General features: G+C 41.2%; 1 protein-coding gene across 3 annotated transcripts in view; it reads right to left on the minus strand.

The window, feature by feature from the left end:
* Positions 1 to 769: 769 nt before the first annotated feature.
* The window catches only part of ntn1b (netrin 1b), a 44,295-nt gene continuing 23,047 nt past the window's right edge, over positions 770 to 22,017 (minus strand). For all 3 annotated transcript variants that reach the window (XM_044182403.1, XM_044182401.1, XM_044182402.1), the window contains exons 3-7: positions 19,385 to 19,573; positions 13,745 to 13,894; positions 11,201 to 11,254; positions 8,868 to 8,942; positions 770 to 3,358 (exon numbers count right to left, since the gene is read on the minus strand). In XM_044182403.1, the coding sequence (XP_044038338.1) occupies positions 3,039 to 3,358; positions 8,868 to 8,942; positions 11,201 to 11,254; positions 13,745 to 13,894; positions 19,385 to 19,573 (788 nt within the window). In that variant the 3' untranslated portion in view covers positions 770 to 3,038. The remainder of the gene's footprint in view (positions 3,359 to 8,867; positions 8,943 to 11,200; positions 11,255 to 13,744; positions 13,895 to 19,384; positions 19,574 to 22,017) is intronic.

Below are 22,017 nucleotides of genomic sequence, written 5' to 3' on the forward strand. Positions count from 1 at the left end.
GCAGAGCCCAAAGGATACTAAAGGACAGCACCCACCCAAACCACAGCCTGTTAACCCCGCTGCCATCTGGCAACAGATACAGAAGTATCCGCTGTCGTACCACCAGACTACAGAGCAGCTTCTTCCCTCGGGCTGTGACACTCCTCAACTCCACCTCATCCTCCGCACGTCACCATGAATAAATGACATGGAACTCTCTGTTATGCTGGTTTTGCACATTACCATACCACTATCTTATATAATATATGTATATAAGTAACTGTATATATTGTTTTTATTTTTATTTTATTCTAATTTTAAACATTTGTATATACAGTATGTTCTGTGTGTAGCGTGAAGGGAGCTACAACTTTCATTTCATTGTGCAGCCCTGTGTTAGAATGACAAATAAATGTACATTGAACTTTGAATACCCTTTATATACTAATTAATTACACTGTAATTTGTGGGCTGTAATCTACAGTGTGCTGAAAAAGTCCTGCAATATATGTTTATGCACTTTCCTGTTGGTAATTATTTTATTCTATTTGAGTAATTACTACTTTTTCATATGCTGTTGGCTTCTAATGGTTTGCAAGCATAATTTTATACTACAAAGTATCTAAAAATTAGAACTGACAAAACATGTTCAGTAGAAAGTACCGGTCTCCGAAAGTGTATTGGAGTAAATGCAGTCACAGTAGTTTAGATGTCTGCGTGTGGTGTGTTGTGAAAATAATGACCGTTTTTGATTATAGGAGGAGAAAAGTCACATCATCTGGGATCACCCTGAATTTCTTCTTTTTACACAGCTTTATTTCAGATGAATTAATTTTCAGTTCTATCAGGCTGTTCAATAGCCAAACACTTATCAATACTTTTCATTACAGCCATCTACAATTCAATGCAAAAAGTAAAAAATAAAAGGTCAAAAATAAAAACCACAAAAGCCACATTTTTTTTTTCATGTGTCATTAAATATATTCATTTGTGATAAACATAATATATTAGTATTACAAGACATTACACAACCATTTGCAATGGACACTGCTAAACAACATTTACAAGCCAATGTATAAACATGAGCTGATAATTATTCAGATATAATATTTCTGGAGAGCAGAAGTCTGGTAGGGAGTACCTTTGCAAACGCCTACAAAACAAGTCGAAGTGTGTCGGTACAGATGTGTTGGCAGAGGCTTTGTGAGTGCGTTGTAATTTTCAAAGACATTACAGTGTGATGCACAGAGTACTGCGGTGTACCCTTATATTTATGTGTGTGCGCACATGTGTGTATTTGGGTGTGGTCCTGCATGTGTTAGTGTACTGTATGATTTTGTGTACGTGTAAACTGAGTCATAGTCCCTCTCTCAGTGTGTGTGTGTGTGTGAGTGAGAGAGTGTGTGATCCTCTGGGTGCTCACGTAAACATGAGACATTTCTCCGACATTTATTTGTTATTTGCCTCTAGTATTTAAAACTCTGGTTTAGTTCACATGGAGATAGATCTAGCTAATGTTTAACAAAAAAATAAAAAATAAAGTAATACTATACAGCTATATAACATGTAGACAATTGGTCATGCCTTTTTGTCGAGTACCAAGTCTTGATAATGGAATCCAGTCCTCAAAAAGTCGCTTTGAGGTGACGAACATTTGACACAGCGTGCTGCACGCACTGTACAATAAAGATCTGTGATATTTTATCACTCCACAGGTTATTTTCCCACAATACTGAATATTGTATACAAATTAAATGTGTACATAATTCACAATCATTGTTAGCTATCAGTCAGCTACAGTAAATAGTGAGCATGCATTATGTCAGTGGTATGAGGATTGCTTGATAGGCGCTCTCTCTCTTTTTTTTTTTTTAATGAAGTGAGAGGGTTCACTTCATCAGCTCTCTCACTTGCAAATGTTTGGGACATCCAACTTACATTTAGTCCTTTATTAGAATACAAACACTAAATTCTGACTTATCTGCAGTTGTGACAAAGCTGAATAGGGTTGTTACTGTCAACCAGAAGCACAAGTCCATACAGAAGAGTCATCAGTGAGGCAAGCAGGGTTTGAACTATACAGCTTTTTTGCATCATGTGGTGCAGTATGGGATTTTTTTTTTTCTTTTTGGATGCCACTCTAAAAATGTGAACATATCTCATATGTTCTATAACTTTTGACTAGTAAAAATAAGTGCATGGTTGACATGTCTACTCTACATATAGTTGATGCTACGGCATCGTCTACTAAAAATAATGTCTACGTATGCACGTATGGTTACTTTACATTGCAGAGATCACAACCACAACATACTGTTGATATATCAATAAGCGCTGAGCAAAGACTTGCTTGTAATGTGAAATACTGTATGATCATTACACAAACTGAGCAGAGGATCATTATGGCATTTTGTTCCCACAACACTAGTTGTTTCACTGAGGTAACACTCACACATGAGCAGGGAGCTCTCGGACAAAATGGCACCTATTGTGTTTTCCACAGTTATGAATAATTTCACAATTTTTCACTTTCAGCTGTTGAAAACGTTTATCCAAAGTTTGGCAGGTTACAAGAGCAACTTATCCTACATGAGTGGAGTCCCTCAATGCCACGCAGTGTCTCTTCATTTAACTTGATAATGTTTTACGCAGCACAGTGGAAATAGATCCTCTTAAAATACAAAAGGGTGATACAGTAGATGCATTGCTCTTTAAAACAACTGAACAAGGGACTGTAAAAAAAAACCAGAGGCATCATGGGTAACATAGTCAGGATGTGACATATCTGTAACATTAGGTGCAAACTCTGCAATTACACAACAAAACAAACCTTGAAAGACAAACAGAAACAGAACAACTGTAGAATGAGCTCCTTCACAAAAGTTCCTAAAAAACACTAAACTCTTCGCTCCAACTCAGAGCAGCAGCACTCAGTCACTCCCCCATCTATCTTGTACTCTTCCAGTTTATTTATTTTTTTGCATTCATCCAAGTGGAGACGTTATTTTGCCTCCACCTCTCCCTCAATCGCTCTCTCTTTCTCTCCTCTCCAGCAACTTTTAGCACTTTCCCCTCTTGTCACGCTGTTGGAACTTCCTGAGTCGGCGGCCCCACAGGTCCTTCCAAGGGATGAGCAGGCTTCCCTTGTCCGCCACCACGCCGCTCTGCCCGGGGGAATCGTCGTCTGTACCCAGGAGCAGGTACTTCCTCCCAGGCTTGATCTTTGGGCATTTGCAGGCCACGTCCTTGGCGCGAACCCACAGCAGCTGGTCCCCGCGGCGGATGCGGTTCTCACCTTGTTTGTAGACAGAAATGATGTTGACGGTGAACTTCCACCATTCGCCTGCCTTGTCTCCTTTTAGAACGTGCACTTGGACAGCTGGTGGAGGAGAAGAGAAAAGCCGGATTAAATCACCTACATGAACAAGTATTCATATCATAAACTAGTGATTCCTGGGTATACTGTATGTACCCCTGGGTAAATATACCCACATATTGAAATAAGCTGTAACACCTGAACACCACATGCTGCAATTGAGAGTTAGCAAGTGAGCAGAGATCTAAATAGTTACCTAAAGCTGATGGATAAACGGTTTAATTAGTTAGCTCAAAGTAATGGATAAACGGTAGTTAGCTAAAAGTAATGGATAGTGGTTGACATAGTTAGCTAAAACTAATGGATAAATGGTTTAATTAGGTAGCTCAAAGTAATGGGTAAACGGTTAAAATAGATAAAAGTAATGGATAAATCGTTGACATAGTTAATTAAAACTAATGGATAAATGGTTGAAATAGTTAGCTAAAAGTAATGGATGAAGAGCTAAAACTTCAAATGTCCACTATTATATAGTTAATAGTGTTAATTAACATCCATTTTAAAATAAATTCAAATGAGCACATTTGGAACATGATGTGGTGCTGATGAAGGGGTACCACTGACAAACTATAACACCTTCTTTTTTTAAAGTGTTGGCATTTGTCTGAGGCAGCAGACAGATGCCAACACTTTTATACAACATTGTATAAAAGGTCCAATAAAACCTGCTGTATAAACATGACCCTGGAATGGCTGACTTTGCTGTGTGTCACTGGTCCCTCCCTTCATCTCTGACCTATGACCTTTCCTTGTTGTGCTCGGGAGCATACTCCCTATTACAGCAACAGTTGCCATAGCACTCCCTGTGCGAACACAAAGGTTCCTGGAGGAGAAAGCACACTTCCCTGTGAGGGGCAGAGAAACGCTTTTCCTTCAGGTCGCCAGGCTGAGTTTGAGGAGAAGAGGTGGATATTGGGTTCTTTTTTGCAAAAATGAATGTCCATTAGAGGATTTTTATAGAAAAATGGCACATCTGCTAACAATATAACTTCTGAAACAAATCCTTTCCAATTGGCCTATCAGGTATTAAGCTGGACTCTGAACACAACCTCAGGCTAAATCAAGCTAAACCTGGTAACTATTGGAACACCACTTGAAACAGATATTTTCATACCAGGAAATGAGTAAAGCTCCCTTCACAGAAGCTCCCCTGCACGGATTCTCCGTCAGATGAAGCAACTATTACTTCAACAAGAGGCAAACAGCTCAACAGCGATGGAGCTAATCTGTGCTTGAAGTGAAGTGCTTTACTCCCGTGGGTTTAGCTAGGAATGTGCTATTAACGTTTAAGTGTGTGTGTGTGTGTGTGTGTGAGAGAATTAATCGAATCTGGAGAAGATTGGAAGAGATGATGGGAAAGACTCAAGATGCACTCAAGCAATCAGTTGGATGTGCATGGAACAAATATATCTATTTATATTCTGTCTATAACAAATTTAACGCTTTAACAATTCCTGTGATGTTTGTTGTGCTATGGGTCACTTGCAATTAACAAAATACCTTTGTAATATTAATATCCAAAATGTATTTCCTTCCTAGGTGAGTTTTCCTTTTCGTTGCCTTTCTGGCTGAACACGATCACTTTCTGTGTTCATCAGTCGTCCCCTGTTGCAGCCAAGAATGAAGAGAACCGAAGGAGTGGGGTGTTTGAGTATGTGTGTCAGTGCATGGTGTGAGCAAATTGCACACAATTTCAGAAGAAAGAAGGTTTGTTGGGCTGAGTAGAGCGAGCTCTCACAGCCCTGCCATTCATTGCAGCCCTCTCCTTCATCCAGACACATAAAGGGTGTGTGAGGGGGGAGGGAGGAGGGGCCACTATTTGTCTTCCCAGCCACAGAAAAAGTTCCAGGAGAATCGGGATGTGTTTCCGACCTCATGAGCTATCCGGTTCTGCTCCCAGAGCCCCATCCAACTTCACAGCGTGAGAATCCAGCGGAGATAGCGCTCTCCTCTCCTGGCCGAGGAGACTCGGCTACAGCATCCAGGCTCAGTCTCTCTGTCAGTGTCTGCCTCTTTTTCTTTATTTCTCAAGTATGTTCTCAGTCTGTGCAGTGTATTTAAACACACACAAACCCACTTAGTCCGAGCTAAATAGACACCAGAGAGAGACTGAGAGCACAGGGTCAAACAATCTATTACAAAATAGTGCGTGCTGACACTGTTGGGTGAGACAGATGGTGAGAGAGAGGAGATAAGTGTGAGATGATCCTGCGCTCGCACAATGGCTGCCAACTGAGCCTCCCTCACAGCCAGACTTCCAACTAGGTTTATCTTCTTTGGGCAGTGTGCTGTGGCTTGACACTGCATGCCACCAACAAGCAAGGGCTAATGAAATTAGAGCTTGCTTAATTACAGCACTGAGGCCCCCGTCCCCTCTGGTTATCAGCTGAGTGAATGATCAGGGACCTGTTACCCTTGGGTGAGCACAGAGGGGTGGCCAGGGAGGCCCTGCCTTTGAGCACTATCCCGGAGCGTTGGTAAACACGCGGCCCTTTGATTCATTGTCCTCCTGGTGGCAGGGAGAGGGAGGGTGCGTGTGTGCAGAGGAGGGTGTCAGGCGAGAATATAATCCCTTTGTGTCCGCTGTCTCCGTAGCTACGGCAGTGATGAAAAACAAAAATTGAATAAACAAAACATATTTCTTTCTCTCCGGGGTGGCAATCCGTCACCGTCTGCCTAATTTACCACCTGTTTGTGCCCCGAGGAATGCTCAGTGCCGGCAGAGCGCACAACTGTGTTTAAACAGAGGGCCCCTTCCCGTGACCCCCCGGGGGCCTGCACTCACAACCACTCACACATGGGGGTTGTGGCCCCCAAAGAACAGAGAAGAGACTCTGAAGCCCCACAAAAGCAAGGCGACAGGCCTGAGAAATGAATTAGATGCAAAGGGAATGCATGCTAAGCAATGATGTCTGCCATACCGCCTCAGCGTGGTTTAGGCACAATCATCTGCTTCCAGACTTTTTAGAGGAACTTCAGAGAAAACCAACAGGAACCGCCCGCTTTGCTTGAATCAGCCTGACTGATTTATAGATGCAGGGCCTGTGTCTCAGCTCTGATGATTAAGATTTAAATCAGTGGAAATATGAATAATGGCTGCATTTGGCATCCTAGCAAAATGCAACAAATGGCCTGAATTACTGTCTACTCAGCTGTAAGGGGGAATAAAATATATTTGGCCAATTTTCACTTGGATGCTGTTTAAAGTATACAGAGATGACGTTTCAGCTGTGATGATTTTGAACGGGATACAAGTTAGTCATCTCTGAAAGAAATGAACACTAGGGGAGCTGAAAGAGTTCTAGCAGCGCTAATAGTGATGAACCATTACTACAAGTGGATAATGCACAAAAACTGTCCATTGAAATCTGAATGATATGCTGGTCAACAACAGGGAGACACTCTTACAGTCACGAATGATACAGGTCTGAATTATGTAATGCAGACTTATGATTTTAACAAAGAAAAATGGAGGTTTTATTTCCAGAAGCACACTCTTACTGTGTGTTTAGTGGATACAATATTTGCAAAAACCTGGCTGAGGGGAGACTATATCTGTGTGCATTGGATCTGCCTCCAAGGTTGTGTTTTTTTTGTCTCTGTGGTTGACAGATGTGGATCCCACTGATAACAGATAAACCATTATATTGCGGTGATTAATGGTGCAGAAAATCCAAAGAGCGGAGTGGATAATTTGCCATGTGAGTGAAAGTAGAGCTACACAGTGGGATAGTGCCGTGAAAAAATAGTATTAAAAAGTATTCTACAGCTGCCAAAGGATAAACAACATATCTGAGGCAATCCTCGAGGGAAAGACTACACACGGTTAGCATTTACACAGTCTAACTCTACTAACACAGGTTAGTTTTGAAAACGACCTTCAGGAAGTATTCAGCTTGTTTATATTTAATTTGTGTGAGTTGCCAGCACCATTTTAAAGTAACCCAACTGGTGTCGCTCCCCTGTACTCAGTTAAAGGAATAGTTTGACATTTGAGGAAATATGCCTTTTTGCTCTTTTGCCGAGAGTTAGATGAGAAGATTGATGCCACTCTCATCTGGAGCTGGAGCCAGTAGTCAATTAGCTTAGCACAAAGACTGGACACAAGAGAAAACAGCTAGTCTGGCTCTGTCCAAAAGTAACAAAATCCCCCTTTCTGCACCTCTAAAGCTCGCTAGTTGACACGTTATATCTCGTTATATTTCTTGGCCAGGAGCAGTTGCCAGGCAACCGGCAGCGGAGACCAAGTAACTGCGCCTGGCCAAGAAATAGTCTTGGAAGAAGACTAGAAAAAGAAATACCACATGACCCCCGTAAATCGGTGAATTGACATTTTCACACTTCGGCTTTTGTACTTATTAAACAAACACAATATAACGTGTTAATTACTGAGCTTTAGATGTGCTGGTACGTGCAGTGTGTTACCTTTGGTTAGAGCCAGGCTAGCTATATCCCCCTGTTTACAGTCTTTATGCTAAGCTAAGTTAACTAGCTACATATTTACCTGACAGATATGAGAGTGGTATCGATCTTCTCATCTAACTCTCTGCAAGGAAGCGAATAAGCGTATTTCCCAAAATGTCAAACTATTCCTTTGAGAAAGGCCTGGTCAGCACTAATTTTGACAATGTTTACATGTCAAACCATGTTCTATCTACACTTGGACTTTCAGGCCATAAATTCGCAAAACATTATACTGTAGTACTCGGTAAATAATTTTTTTCCTTTACTTTAAGTTAGCAAACAACCACACTCTTTACCATGAACATCTATACACCATTTTAACAAATATGCCAGGATTCTCTGTTTGGTCCCAGGTGGGTTGGGCTCCGTTCTGTCGCTTCTGCCAAAACGGAAGCGAACTGTGATCTGCGTTTCGCAGTAGCTGATCAAACAATGCAGGTGTTTTGACTCGCCTATCTTTACAATATATTTCTATTGTTGTATGACCGTACAAGCATTTAATAGTGATTTGATTGACGGTAAATGCTACCTGCTGACCCATGCTAACAATAATTTCTGGACATTTGCATAAAGACCCTCAATTGAATCTCTATTTTATACTCATGACAACAGAAAAAGAGAGATATGTCAATGAAAACACCTTTACTGTGTGATCAAATCAGCTGTATCAGCATACAAAAAGAGGAATTGCAAGTGGCAGAATGTTGGCAGACTGTCATATGTCTTGAAAAGTTCAGTTTTCCCCTGCCAGACTTTAAAAAATTATCCACTCTAGAAAAACGTTTGTGAAAACCTTCGTTTTCAGGGATGGGAACTGTCAGTTTAGTGTGTATGGAAGCCCACAACAGAAAGAAAGGATATGTTTTCAGATGAATCCGTATTAGTGGACATTGCCTCAGGCTGTGAAAGTAAGCCATCACAGCAACACGGAGAGCAGCACCAGGGTGTGGATTGGCTTTGCTTGGGATCTGATTAATTGAGACATCTGACCTCTTGACTGCTGGCTGACGTCTGGCAGCACACATTCCTGCATATTGGACTCACTCACCGTAGTCTTTTTTACAGTATTTCTTCATGGTGATCTTCATCTTTCCCTTGGAAGCTTTACAGTGAGATTCGCAATCTAGAGAAAAGAGGTGAGAGGGAAAGAAAGAGTCAAAGTTATATAGCAAATTTCATCCTGCAATCTATAAAATGCCTCCTATAAAAATTGTGTTTCAGCATCATCAGGCCAGGCTCCAGCTGGATGGACTTTAAATGTGGTCTCTTGCGTCACACTATTTGTGCCTCTAGGGTCTCCAAGATGCCTTCAAAGTGCCACTGTGAAACGGATTATAGCTTACACAGATCCTCCTGTGTCTGTCAACACACTCCTACTATCCTCCTTCCAACTTTTTCACTCCAGCCTGCTCCCTCGTCAGTGTCCTGGCATGCATTGTGTGAGCTCTGAGGGCTACAGAGGTCACCCCTGCACGAAAGAAGGTCACGAAGGGGAAATTTAGTTAGTGACCTACCAAAAATTAGAAGGGACCCTTAGCAGCATCTTAGCCACATGAGGCAAGAAAATTAATACACTAACACTGGCTGAGGCTAAATGTTCTGTGGCCCCCCAGAGAAAGGAGCTCACAGACTTATGATTAATGTCTCAGCGGTATCCCTTTTACACCAGTGTATGTGCACCTGGGTTAGCTTGCCAAAGGGCTTTATCGATGGCCACTGCTGTCGCATTGTCACTGTGCCAGGTACCTTTTGTAATGAGGGAGCTGGTGGTGGGACCAGAGGCCAAACTGAAAATTGAAATCATTTGTTCCCTCTACTTTCCACTGACTGACACAAATTGGAACCAGATCATCTCTGAGTGTTGCCCCCCTCCCACTCTGCCTCTCCCAGAGCAATAAGCCTTGTGCTCTTTTCTGGGGGGGTGGGAAAGCTGGGCTGGGCAGTTTGAAGAGAAAGAAGGGGGGCAGTTGAGAGAGAGAGGGGACCTTTCAGCTTGCCTGAATATGGACAAACTTCATTATTTCTTCCAGCCCTCTGTCCAGTCTTCCCCTTTCTTCCCCATTATACTCTGTGTGAATGAGGTTGCCTGGGTAATGATTGAGGAAGAAAAAAACGCCCCTCTCCTCCCTCTCAAAAAAAAAAGAGCGGTTTGGGTTGTGGGATGAGGATCGAATTCATGTATGTGGAGAAAGCATTTCTGGTGGAATGCCTGGCTACTTTCTGGGGTGGCGGGAGAAATAAGAAAAGAGGAAATCCCAAAGTAAATGAATTTGACGAGTCCATATCGAGCATGCCTGATTTCCATGAAAAATGAAGTGCTCTTTATCTCCTGCTGGCCCCTGGAGGCCTTTATCATACTTCCCTTTGATAGCTGACGTTGCCCATTAGCCCCTTAGCGCAATCGCCGCACTGGGCCATTACACCCACAGCTCTCATTAAGGTCCAATCTCCTGCTGCGAGGACAAACGCCCCCTTTGTGTGTCTCTGCAGCAGTGCCACGTTCATTCTGCGGGGTCCCTGGGGACCGCACTGCTCCTAATTTGGAGGGTGGTGACACTGTGGAGTTTCTGACAGGAATCCAAACTCTCCACAGCCTCAGCAGCCACTATAGTAGGAAGTGGGACTCACAACAAAGCTCAATGAAGTCAGTGGCGCCACTCTCATCAGACACTGATCGATGATGTGACTCAGCCTATTCAACCAAACCTGTATCATGGTAAAAACTAATTGATATAGTCTAATTTAATAAACACCTAAACAGCTAAGGCAACAGGTTTGTTTGCTCCTGGCTAATTACATTTATGAATAGTCATTCTAATCAGCCATTAAAGGAAAGCTACAGAAATTGAAATAAAACTAAAACTACTAAAACTATTTTTGTTTCACATCATATAATGTTAGCAGTCCAACATGGAGACCCTTGTCAGAGCACATGAACAATAGGGTCGGGCAGGGCTTCACTGTCGGCGCAGCAAGCCTTGATTGAAATACAAACTGGTGCAAATGAAGCATGTAATCAGATTAGGGCTGAAACCCTGGGGAGGCTGCTGGGGAGGCTGGGAATACAGACAACGAGGCCACAGGGAGCACTGGCAAAATATCTGGAGTTTACATCAGCGGCGGTCAGACCTCACTGACTGAGGAGTGAGACTATAAATTGGATGGAAAACCATGCCTGTGCTAGAAATGCACATATAACTACGTGTATGAAGGATCAGTTTAGTTGCACAGTGATTAAAAAATATGTGATGAAATACATTAAAAGAGCAATACCACTAAATTGAAAACAGAACGTACCATTGAAATATGAGTTTAATCCAAGAGATGTTTTGTGTTGATTTATTGTTCTAAAATCAGCAGAATATGTACTGTGTTACTCACCTGACGGCTCCTCGTAGCTGCTATAAGTTGCTGTCGGAGATGCAACTGGGATCTCTGTGACAAAAAGAGGAATAGAAACAGATTTTACATTGTAATCATATTGCAATGCACACAGAATAAAATTTATGTGATGAGGGAAAATATGTAGCTCAATTTCCTGGTTATTCTCCTAAGAGCAGAATTTTACCCCAAGTGAAAAACCTCAGAGCATATATGAATTACACTAAGGGGTGGATTTAATGGGATGTCTTGTTAATGAAAGCTGATTCTCACACACAGATGTGCTGAAAAATGTGTATCAAGACTGTGAGTTTCCTATTAATGTTCCGCTCACTCCTGATTGTGGTATGTTGTCGGTAAAGAGAGCCAAGGCCGCCGGTCTTGTTAAAGTCGGATCTGTCAGGGAGTTCGATATCACAAAAATTTGATATCATACTATTAAAACCAAAAAGACATTATCTCAAAAAATATACGAGAAACCAAATATATAATGCTCTTCAAGTACCCCGTTTCCTCCAACCTTTACACCACATTTGTTACCTTCCCAACAAAATTAAAGAAATCCTATTCCAGCAGGTTCACAGGTTTAAATGATCGTTGTGGATTCTGGCCAAACATATCACTCTGATTGTCCACAGAGACCATGTCCAATTTCCACACATAACTTTATCAGAAACGTCAACCCCAGTAACATAGTGGACAATTGTTAGTGTGTACATGTCCTCCCAGACATCAGTGTTATCTTATCTGTTCATGCCAGCCAGCTACTTGATGCTCCTAGCTAAAGCAGCTACTAGGGACCCATCTCTTTTTCTGTGAGGCGTTGGCGTTTATTGCCGAGGGCCTGGAATCTGCAGGCAGCAGATACAGCCAATAAACATATCAGCCATCATTCCCTTGGACTCATTGTAGGGATTTATTGTGAGACGGACTGTTAACGGTGTTGAAGGCACACAAGGCCATGTTAGGTGAGCTCTAATGGTCTGTTTATTCAGACTGGTTCTGGACAGCCAGAATATCTTAGAAATAACACAATATGAGTGTGAGCAATGAATTAATGCATAACAAACACGTCCTGTCCCGAGGTACTTTGCGATCTCTAATGGAGTCTAGGTATCAGAGCTTGGACTGCGGGATTTGGCTAAACCAACTTGGCTAAAGGTACACACCAGCAATAAAAACATTTGTAATTAATTAATTCTAGTGGATCCACATTAGTTTCTTGCTTCAAGCTCAACTATAGTGAACTGTGACCCTTGAATTTCCACCGTTGACCAATAGTGAGCTGTCTTGACAGAGTTTACCTCTGATGGAATGGTGAGCTGGAGTGTCCAACTTGGAGGAAGCTATCATAGCTTATTAGCTGTGCGTCACCATCAACTTTTATTTAACCTCCTCTGTCAGAGTTTAACTGCTCCACAAAAAAGGAATGGGTTGCAGACTGTTTAGACTGGTACAATGTCTTTTGTATGTGAACTTATTGTCCCGTTAGCGAGCAAGCTAAACTAACGTTGTGCTAAACAAGTTTGCTAACTGACCATTAGCAAGCTCTTTAGCGCCGAGAGCTTTATTTTTCATCTTCAGTAACTTTTTATTGAAAAAAAAAATGGTTAACAAAACGGCAGGGAGAAGTAAACAGAACAGTAGAGGTCCGGGAGCGATTGTGACCAACTAGTGGTTAGATCCCAGCTACAGTAGTTCACTAACTAGCCCTGCGAGTAATCCCTACGTCACCAAATTTATAGAACCAAATATTTCATAAAGACGTGCAGATTCATTTTGCTGTACCACTTTCTGGTGTGACTGGTCCTTAAGTATGTCTGAGCATGAGCAACTGAGCTTGATCAAGTTTAAAATAACTTTGTAGCTTTCAGCAGTAGCTGAATTTTATAATTTATAACGAGCCTAAGTTAGTTTTATTACTAGTTAATACATAATTTTTTTAATGCTTTATAGATCAGTAATTATCCATTAAAAAGAACAACTTTTGGGTTATCAGGTTGTCAAAAATCCCCTTGAATCTTGAATACCTAGCACTTAATTAATCGTGATGACATATTAGAAAGTGAGGAACCCACAACCTTTTTCTCACAAAACAAACATTTATTACGGCAGACCTAATGGCTTGTTAGAAGATGATTAAGTCACTAATAGGGTGTCATGATTTTCTCCCTTTATGTGAGGTCATCACGCTTGCAGTCGTACACGATAATAAGGTGTTAATAAATGTAGTTACATCAGTCTTAAAGCATAATGAGGCAAAGTGCAAGTCAAACAGAAGGATATACACCAGCAAAAGGGATTTTTTTTTTCACAATTCAGCAACCCAAAAGTTTTCTTATGAAAGGCTTATTATTACTGATCGATAAAGTATATATGAATAATTAACCATTAATACATCTGTCAATTAACTATTTATAAACTATAAAGTATCCCTCATTAAGAAAGTTGTACCAGATGCCCTATAAGAGGTTGTTGCTTGTGCGGTTAACATGGATTAACATTCTCAGGATCCAATCTAAAGGTGGTAGAAATCGGCCTTACTGATGCAGGGGGCGATGGGAGAGCGGCTCTGCTGGTAGCCCTTGGCACAGCGGTTACAGGTGATTCCTGTCACTCCGTCCTTGCAGGGGCATTGGCCTGTTGTCTGGTTACACGTCTTCCCTGCTGCTCCAACTGGATGGCAATCACATGCTATGGAGGGAAAGGAGAGAAGGAAAAAAAAAAGCACAAGAACATCAAGCTAGACTGTACCCAAGTAAACAACTTGTGATTTGAAAAATGAGAACACGAGTGGATTACAAAGCCTGTGCCATTACGAAACAAATATCAGCGTTTAAATGACTACAGTATGTCTGGCCCCGTCCTCTGCTGCTGACTCTACATATTCCATACAATAAAAAGTAATCTTAGCACTAAAACCTAATGAGAAATCATTCACATTAGAGCAGGCAATGTTTTCCTTCCAGACCATCACAGATGGGGAACTGGGCCTTACACCAGCATAAAACCTCAATCAAATTACACTGCTTCTCTCCACCCATAATGACCGTAGGATTCTTCATTAGGTCTGCTCTGGAAGGCAAGCAGAAGAGTAAATAACTTGATCAATTATAGTATTTCACTCTGAACGCACAGTATCGGTCTACTGTGTGTAAAAATGTGTATGTTATGCATGTGTGTGCTTGCTTAGGAGTGCATGTGTCTTTGAGCTTCTCGAGAGCAGGCTTTGTGCCCTCGGCAGCGTTGTGATCAGACAGACTGTGTGCTCTTCAGATTGAGTTTCCAATGTAAAGCTTTTTGGCAAAGAGTTCTTTGCAAATAGTGCCTGAATAATGTTTCCCATTAATAGAGTGGAATGCACTTCAAATTCTGTTTAAGCTGTTAGTTGGGGGGATCGCAAGTTAAATGTGAGAAATTGGTTCTGTGTGTGTGTGTGAGCTTTGGCAAACGTTTACCATAAAGCCAGTGTTTGAAGTGGAAGCCCAGCCTTCCTATTAGCCCTGCATGTGTTATATGTACCAGCAGAGTCATTTGAAATTTGCTTGAAGTGGTCCAGTAGAGGTTGGAGTTGCTTTTAGTTGGAATTTATGGAGCTTCATGAACATAACAACATGCTTATTAAATCTTTTTTTTAAAAAGCTCTAACTTCTTTGTTTTTGTTCTACTTGATTTGTGTCAAGCTTCTTCCAAGCGTATTTGCTGAAATAAAATCAAACGATGACATTTTTAGGGATCCAGTTCATTTCCTCTGAGAATTCAACACGTGTTGTTTACATAAAAATGGGGGAGGGCTGTTTAATGGAAATAACAAATGCAATAAAATAATCATCACGTAACGCAGCTTACGATAAAAAAAATAGCAATGACATCATAGAGAGAAGATTTCAGTCAGTCAAACCATTTCTACCAACAAAGTTTTCTTTTGGCTGCTACAGTTTTTATCTACCAAAAATCAGTGAAATAAAAATCTGAAAAATAAACTCTCTGTTTGCTCAGGCATGTTTATACTGTGGGTGTCAACTTCTAAGGCTTTTACAAATAATATTTCAGGGTGGGACCAGAACAATAAAACTGAATACATAAAATTCAACATTATTAAGTCGCAGTCTGTGCTGTGCCTCTTTATTAAAGCAATTGTTTGACATTTTCAGAAATACTTTTTAAACAGCCTTTAACTAACACCATTTCCCATAAGCCCTAGACCCTCACGGGTTAAATGTCACAGCTAGCTCAGACATGTCTGTAATAACAGTAGGACTGAGAGGACTGAACGGTGTACACGTTTTTAGACAGCACAAATTACAGCTAGGAAGTTGGGAAAATGACAATAGACGAGAGTGTTGGTGACATTTATGGATGTGGAGGAAACCAAGTATATGATGACTCAAGTACATGTGCTGCCACGCTGATAAATTTTCATGGGAGCTGTAGTTCTCTTGCATGCTAACAAAGTAATCGTTGTTAAATCACAAACTTATAATAGCAAGTGCTGTAGCAGATGCCGATTTGTCTTAGAACATTGAAAGAGAACCCCAGGAAAATGTTACATTTTTTCATGAAAGAAATGCTGAATGAGAGATTGCAGAGTTACAGAAGCTAGCGGAACAGAGGTTAGCCAGGACGTGACGCCATGACTTTGGCTTTCTATATGGCTACAGCCAGCAGCCGTTTAGCTTAGGTTAGCATACTGATCCTGGCCAAGAAACAGTCTGGCACATAAAAATGCAATGTGTCATTTTTACACTGTGGTTTTTGATTAATAATAAAAGATATTACGTGGTAATTAGTGAGCTTTAGAAGGGCTGGTATGTGGATTCAGTTTCCTTTGGACAGACCCAGACTAGCTGTTTCCTGCTGTTTCCTGTCTTTCTGCTAAGCTACGCTAACTGTCTCCTGGCTGTAGCTTCATATTTACTGTACAGACATGAGAGTGATATCGATCTGAACATCTAACTCTCGGCAAGAACGCGAATAAGCCGATTTTTCCAAAATGTCAAACTACTCCTTTAAGAGGCTGCGCACAGTGTTTTATTACTCTACTCTACATTAAGGGTGATAGACTGAATAAAGTTAGAAAGAAATAAAATATCTGAATGTTACTGTCAGCTTTATCAAACTTTTTTATGACAGGTAGACTGATGGTATATTTCATAACACTGCAGTCCCAAAAGCCTCCTAATGCAAACCTCAGCCTCCCTGCCTTCGCAGGGGGTGCTCCAACTGGAAACATTAATTAATTACAACCTGCAGTATGGGGCTCGTGGAGCTGAATGGTTGCTGAGGGGTTCGGAAGAGTGCAGTGCAGTGAACCATGTAGGAGCTTCATCTCTGTGGACTCGCTGTGCCTAGTTAAAGGCTTACACTGCCAAACGTACGAGGGGGCGGGGGGAAAAAACAAACTGTTAGGGGCGGGGCGTGCACTGTGGTTCTCCAAGAGCCATGTTTACACTGCGCTTGATGAGGGGTGAAGTTGTTAATCTGGGAAATAAAGCATGAGGCATTCCACACTGCCACTGGAGATGTAGGCGCTGTATAGTGCAGAAGAGCCATTTTTTTCACTAAACCTCCAACTATTAAGCAAATTGTTGAGAGGACATTTTGTTGAGATGTGAAGTATTGGCGAGGGAGAGAGGGGCGGTCTAAGGAATGGGGAATGAAAGCAGACTTCCTCCTGGCTGTGTTGGCACAGCGCTGTATTTCCTGTCCAACAACAGCAGAGTGGGATGGTTGGCTGATTTCAACAATAAATATAGTGGTTTCTAACTGATGTCACATCGCCCTGTTTTTGTCACCTGAGGAGAAAGGCAGCAATCAGGCTGTTTGGGTTTGATCCCAGAGCACTGAGCTGGGTATATAGAGGGATGGGGAGAGGGGCTTGAACTTTTCAGGTTACTGATCCAGCTGTTTGGAAAAGACTTTGCAGAGATCTATGGATGTTGCTACATCATTAGGCAAAGTGAGAACCTCTGTTACACTAACCTGCTCCCAGCTCCATCCCCCTGAACCTAACAACTCCCCAAATGAAAATGTTTAGGCTGGCAGAGTGAAACCATTTGTCATTTTTTAGCTAAGTACAGATTATCTATCAAGCTTGTGTTTGCACAACACTGCCACATGCAGTAAATCGATCCCAGCGCTCAGTTTTAAAGTGATCTCTGTCTGTCTCTGATATAAAATACCCACCTCTGAACAATGCTTTTGTGGGCCCTGTTGCTCATGCCTTTACTTTCATTTCATCAGAATCAGAAATACTTTATTGATCCCCGAGGGGAAGCTCTTTTGTTACAGCTGCTCTCTGTCACGTCGATGCACACTTGAGAATAGAAGGAATAGAAGTACTAAGCAAACCAAAATATAATACGCTATAATACAGGTAAGATAAATTAAGTACAAGTGGATATAAAGTATTAAAGCTAAAATAAGTGTAAGTACCAAAGTGGACTTAGAGGTTGATAAGTATGTACGGTATAATACAATGTAATAATATAAGTAATAAGTAATAGTGCAATAATGAGTACTGTCAAGTTAAGTGTCGCTTATAGTAATAGCAGTAATAGAAGTATGAATAAATATCAATAAATAGGGAATTCTAAACTGAAAACAGAGTATATTGTACTGGAGTATTAAAGACAGAATATGAGTCGAATGAGTCAGAGTGAATTAGGAGGGGAGGACTGTTGTGGCATGCAGTAGGAAATCTCACGTTGCTGTTCCTCTGTTTAAACAGCCAGCGGTATACCAAGGATAGGGGCACCGGAGGATAGGCATCCTGAGACCCTGTCACCAGCCAATCATAGCTCAGCGGTGGATGTTGCTCAAGACCGCAATATGTGCATCTGCCCAAACGCACTCATTTGTCATTAGTATGTGGTAAGAAATTGTGATGTGAATGTACAATAGCATCCACTGTTGTTTAAAAGCAGCGTGCAGAAGTACTGCCATAAAATTAGTAACATTTGAAATGTTTTTTTTTTGTTGTTGCAGTTAATTTCTCCCATATAAACAGACTATAAACATACTTTCCCTCCAAAAACACAACAGCATCTCACATTAACATTAATGTTTGTCAGTGTTTGTAGGCAAACATACTCTCATATAGACAGAGACAGGCATAGATATGTACAAGCATTTTGTACATCTATGGGATATTTTGCCGGTGAGCGTATAGCAAGAGCGTGAGTGAGTGACAGCAGTTTGTTTGCTCTGGGCCTCGGAGCCTGTCTTTACTCCCCGAGGTGCTGCGAGACAGAAGGAGCTCAGCTTTTGTCTCCCCACACATTAATCCTTGTCCGCTTGGTCTCAAACCTGACGTATGTGCTCGCACCTGTGTGTGTGTGTGTGTGTGTGTGTTGTTTTTTTGTGCCTATGCGCTGGGTTGTGAGTATGAATAGGGGAGAGGGACGATTAGCGAGTTCTTTCCACTGCTCTGTTCGGTGGATCAGCTCACACCTCTGTTCTGTTTGTTATGTTTGTCTTGTCATGGATCCACAGAGGACCCCGAATAGCTTGGGAGCAGCACGGGTCAGTTCGCTGACACCAAGAAGGGTGGGTGATTTTCCCCAAAACTTTTTAAAGAATTCCTCTAATACCTGAAGTGTGAAACAGACAGTGGTGGAAGAAGTACAGAGATCCTTTACTTAAGTAAAAGTACCTATCCCGCGCTGATAAAATACTCCATTACAAGTAAACGTCTATACTGATGTATTGACGTGTATGTAGCATTTTACTACTGTAGCTGATTGAGGTGGAGCTAATTTGAACTATGCAGTTAGGTGGTTTAGTCCAGTGGTTCTCAATCTAGAGGTCAGGTCCCCTCCAAAGGGTCACAAGGTTTAATCTAAGGGGTCGTGAGATAAGGGGGAGGAAAGAAGAGAAACAAAGTTCTGGTGCACAAATTTGTGTTCATATTTTGGACTTTTCACTAATGTGTAAGCTGTTTTTTCTTTGGTGGAACTGCAAACAATTCATAAAACTCAAGAAACTAGTCCACTTGACAAGGGGCCCCACCTAGACAATACTTTTTTGTAAGTCTTTAACAAGTGTATAAAACATTACCTCAACCCTAACTAAGTATTGAATCTGATGCCAATTTTTTTATTCAACAAAAAATCACACCGTGAGAACACTGTTGACTGTGCGTAGGTAATGTTATAACATCCGACCTTCGTCATATCCTGTTACCTTTGCAAGCTCTCCGGTGAGAAATGGACTTGGTCATGTCCCTGTAGTAACCCTCCTTGCAGTAGTGGCAATGGCGTCCCGCTGTGTTGTGACGACAGTTGAGACAGACGCCACCACTTCTCCGGCCTGACAGCTTGTACAGCTCCATGTTGAAACGACAGCGACGGGCATGCAGGTTACAGTGGCAGGCTGGGGGAGAGAGAGGGAGAGGGAGAGAGAGAGAGAGACACGCTGAAATTCTACCTTGACATTTTGCAGATCAGCTGGACATAATGTGAAATAACACATCCAGTGCTCAAATTTAAACAATCCCATGTGGCACTGTTGTCATGTGAAAACCACCTAACTCCAGTTTTGCTGATTTTCATGTTTTCACTCCAGTTGCATGGTTACATAGTCCCCTGTCAGTTGACTCCAAACTCTTAGACCTCATGAAACCAAATGCAGTGTCATCAAGCTGCAAAACAGGGCTGTTTTTCTTAGCTCCTGAAAAAAAGCTGACATTTTGGAAATTTGAGCTTGTGATGAACTCAACACACAATGTTTACATACCTTCCAATTTGCAATTGTGGTGCACGGCCAAATGCAGTCGCTTGAGATCCTGAGAAAATGCATTTACTTGGAAAACATCACAAAGTCTCAATCTTCTGGTATGAGTTTGTCATATTAAGGCAACAGGTTATTGAAACAGATGGCGTGGCTTGGCCTGCTTTGGTCTTGAGAATAATGGAGCCTCTAAAAGAAACGGTTCAGGCTCTCTTTCGCTTGGCCACCTGCTTGTGAATTTAACCTCTGAACCCTAGTGATTTCAGGCAGGAAAACTTTCTTCCGCTCTCCCACAAATCTGAGAGTCTGGTGATTTATTGTAATTGCTATTTTCTCTCTTTAATATTGATCCCAAAGTTCATATTTCTCACACACTCATGTATTGCCACGATTTTGCGCATGGAACCCGAAAGTGTTCAATATTAAATAAATAAGAAAAACATGAAATAAATAATCACACAAATACATTTTATTAAATATATAAATGAACCAACAACTTGTGAAATAATGGAAGAAAGCTCATTAAAATGTTATTTCAACATTTCTATTTTCAAAATGAGCGTTTTATCAGGGTTCATTTTTATTTAATTATAGACATTTTTATTTCAAAATGCTGTTTTTCAAAACTGTTTTTAAGACAGTGTTGTTGTCACCCGCCCCCCTCACCATTCAGCCATTCACATGCCCACATTCCTCTCTCAAAGGTCCAGTGTGTATGCGTTAGTGGCATCTAGTGGTGAAATTGCAGTTTGCAACCGTTTGAATACCGCAACTACGGTGGCTGCGAAACTCGCGAACAGCCCTATCTAGAGTCAGTTTTGGTTTGTCCATTCTGGGCTACTGTAGAAACATGGCGGTGCAACATGGCGGCCTCCGTGGAAGGGGACCTGCTCCCTCTGTAGATCAAAACGGCTCATTCTAACTTTAATGAAAACACGATTCTTATTTTCAGGTGATTCTACACTAATGAAAACATACTTATAAATATTATATTCCATTTCTGCCAATAGTTCCTCCTAAATGTTATACACTGGGCCTTTAAGCTAGCAAGCTCAACAACTACTGCCAAATTTAGCCAGTTAGCTCCTGTTAGCCAGAGCAACAACAATGTTAAAGAAATTATGAATAATACAAGATGCTGAAATTAAACACAGTACGCAGACACAGTAACTACACCTCTCCCTTTTATTTAGCTTACCTAACTAGCATACCTAGCTAAGCTAACTAGCTAGGCAGGGTTGTGAGGTTGGATTGTTATTCAGCATTAAAGTGAAGAGCCAGTGTTAGCATTGTTAGCTAGAGCTTGTTGGCGTGAGCAACCACAGAGAAGACAGTTTGTCTTTTTGATCTTCACAGAGTTGAGAGTGTTTTTCCCTGAGGAACATTTTTACATTCAAAGTACTGCCGCAGTAACTCTGAAATAACCAGCTAATATTAGCTGCTGCCATTATTACTGTCTTTTAACTTTGTTGCAAAGTAATAATCCAGTCTCACAACCCCGCTTAGCTAGTTAGACAGCTACATGGGTAGCATGTGCAGCCTTAAACTAGATGAAACAGCAGGAGCTACTTAGTTGATTCAGACTTACTTTGGTATTGTTGTTGTTCTAGCTAACAGGAGATCTGTAGCAGTTGTTGAGTTTACTAGTTTAAGAGAGAAATGTGGGCATGTGATTGGCAGAAAGGTGAGAGGGCTGGTCAACACTGGGGACAACACCACTGCCATGAAAACATGCAATAAAACTGTCATTGAGGAAAAAATGGAATTATGAAACAAAAACTTTTGAAAAAGGGCATTTTGACATAAAATTAAAAATGAACTCATATAAAACTAAAATAAGAATGATGAAATAACATTTCGGAATAAAGAGGTGAGTTTTAATAATGTCTCAAATTATTTCACAATTTATAGTTCCACTTATATATTTTACACAATTTATTAATGGGATTTGTTATAATTTTACTTATTCATTTAATATACACTTTGTGGCTTCATATTCTCTACTGTCATACTTGTTTTAGATGCTTTACCTTTTAGGTCACTTTTTTCCTTTATCAGGCTGATTCAGGCACGTACCATTCATAAGA

The sequence above is a fragment of the Siniperca chuatsi genome, linkage group LG21 (genome assembly GCF_020085105.1).
Source record: "Siniperca chuatsi isolate FFG_IHB_CAS linkage group LG21, ASM2008510v1, whole genome shotgun sequence".
Taxonomy (NCBI): Eukaryota; Metazoa; Chordata; class Actinopteri; order Centrarchiformes; family Sinipercidae; genus Siniperca; species Siniperca chuatsi.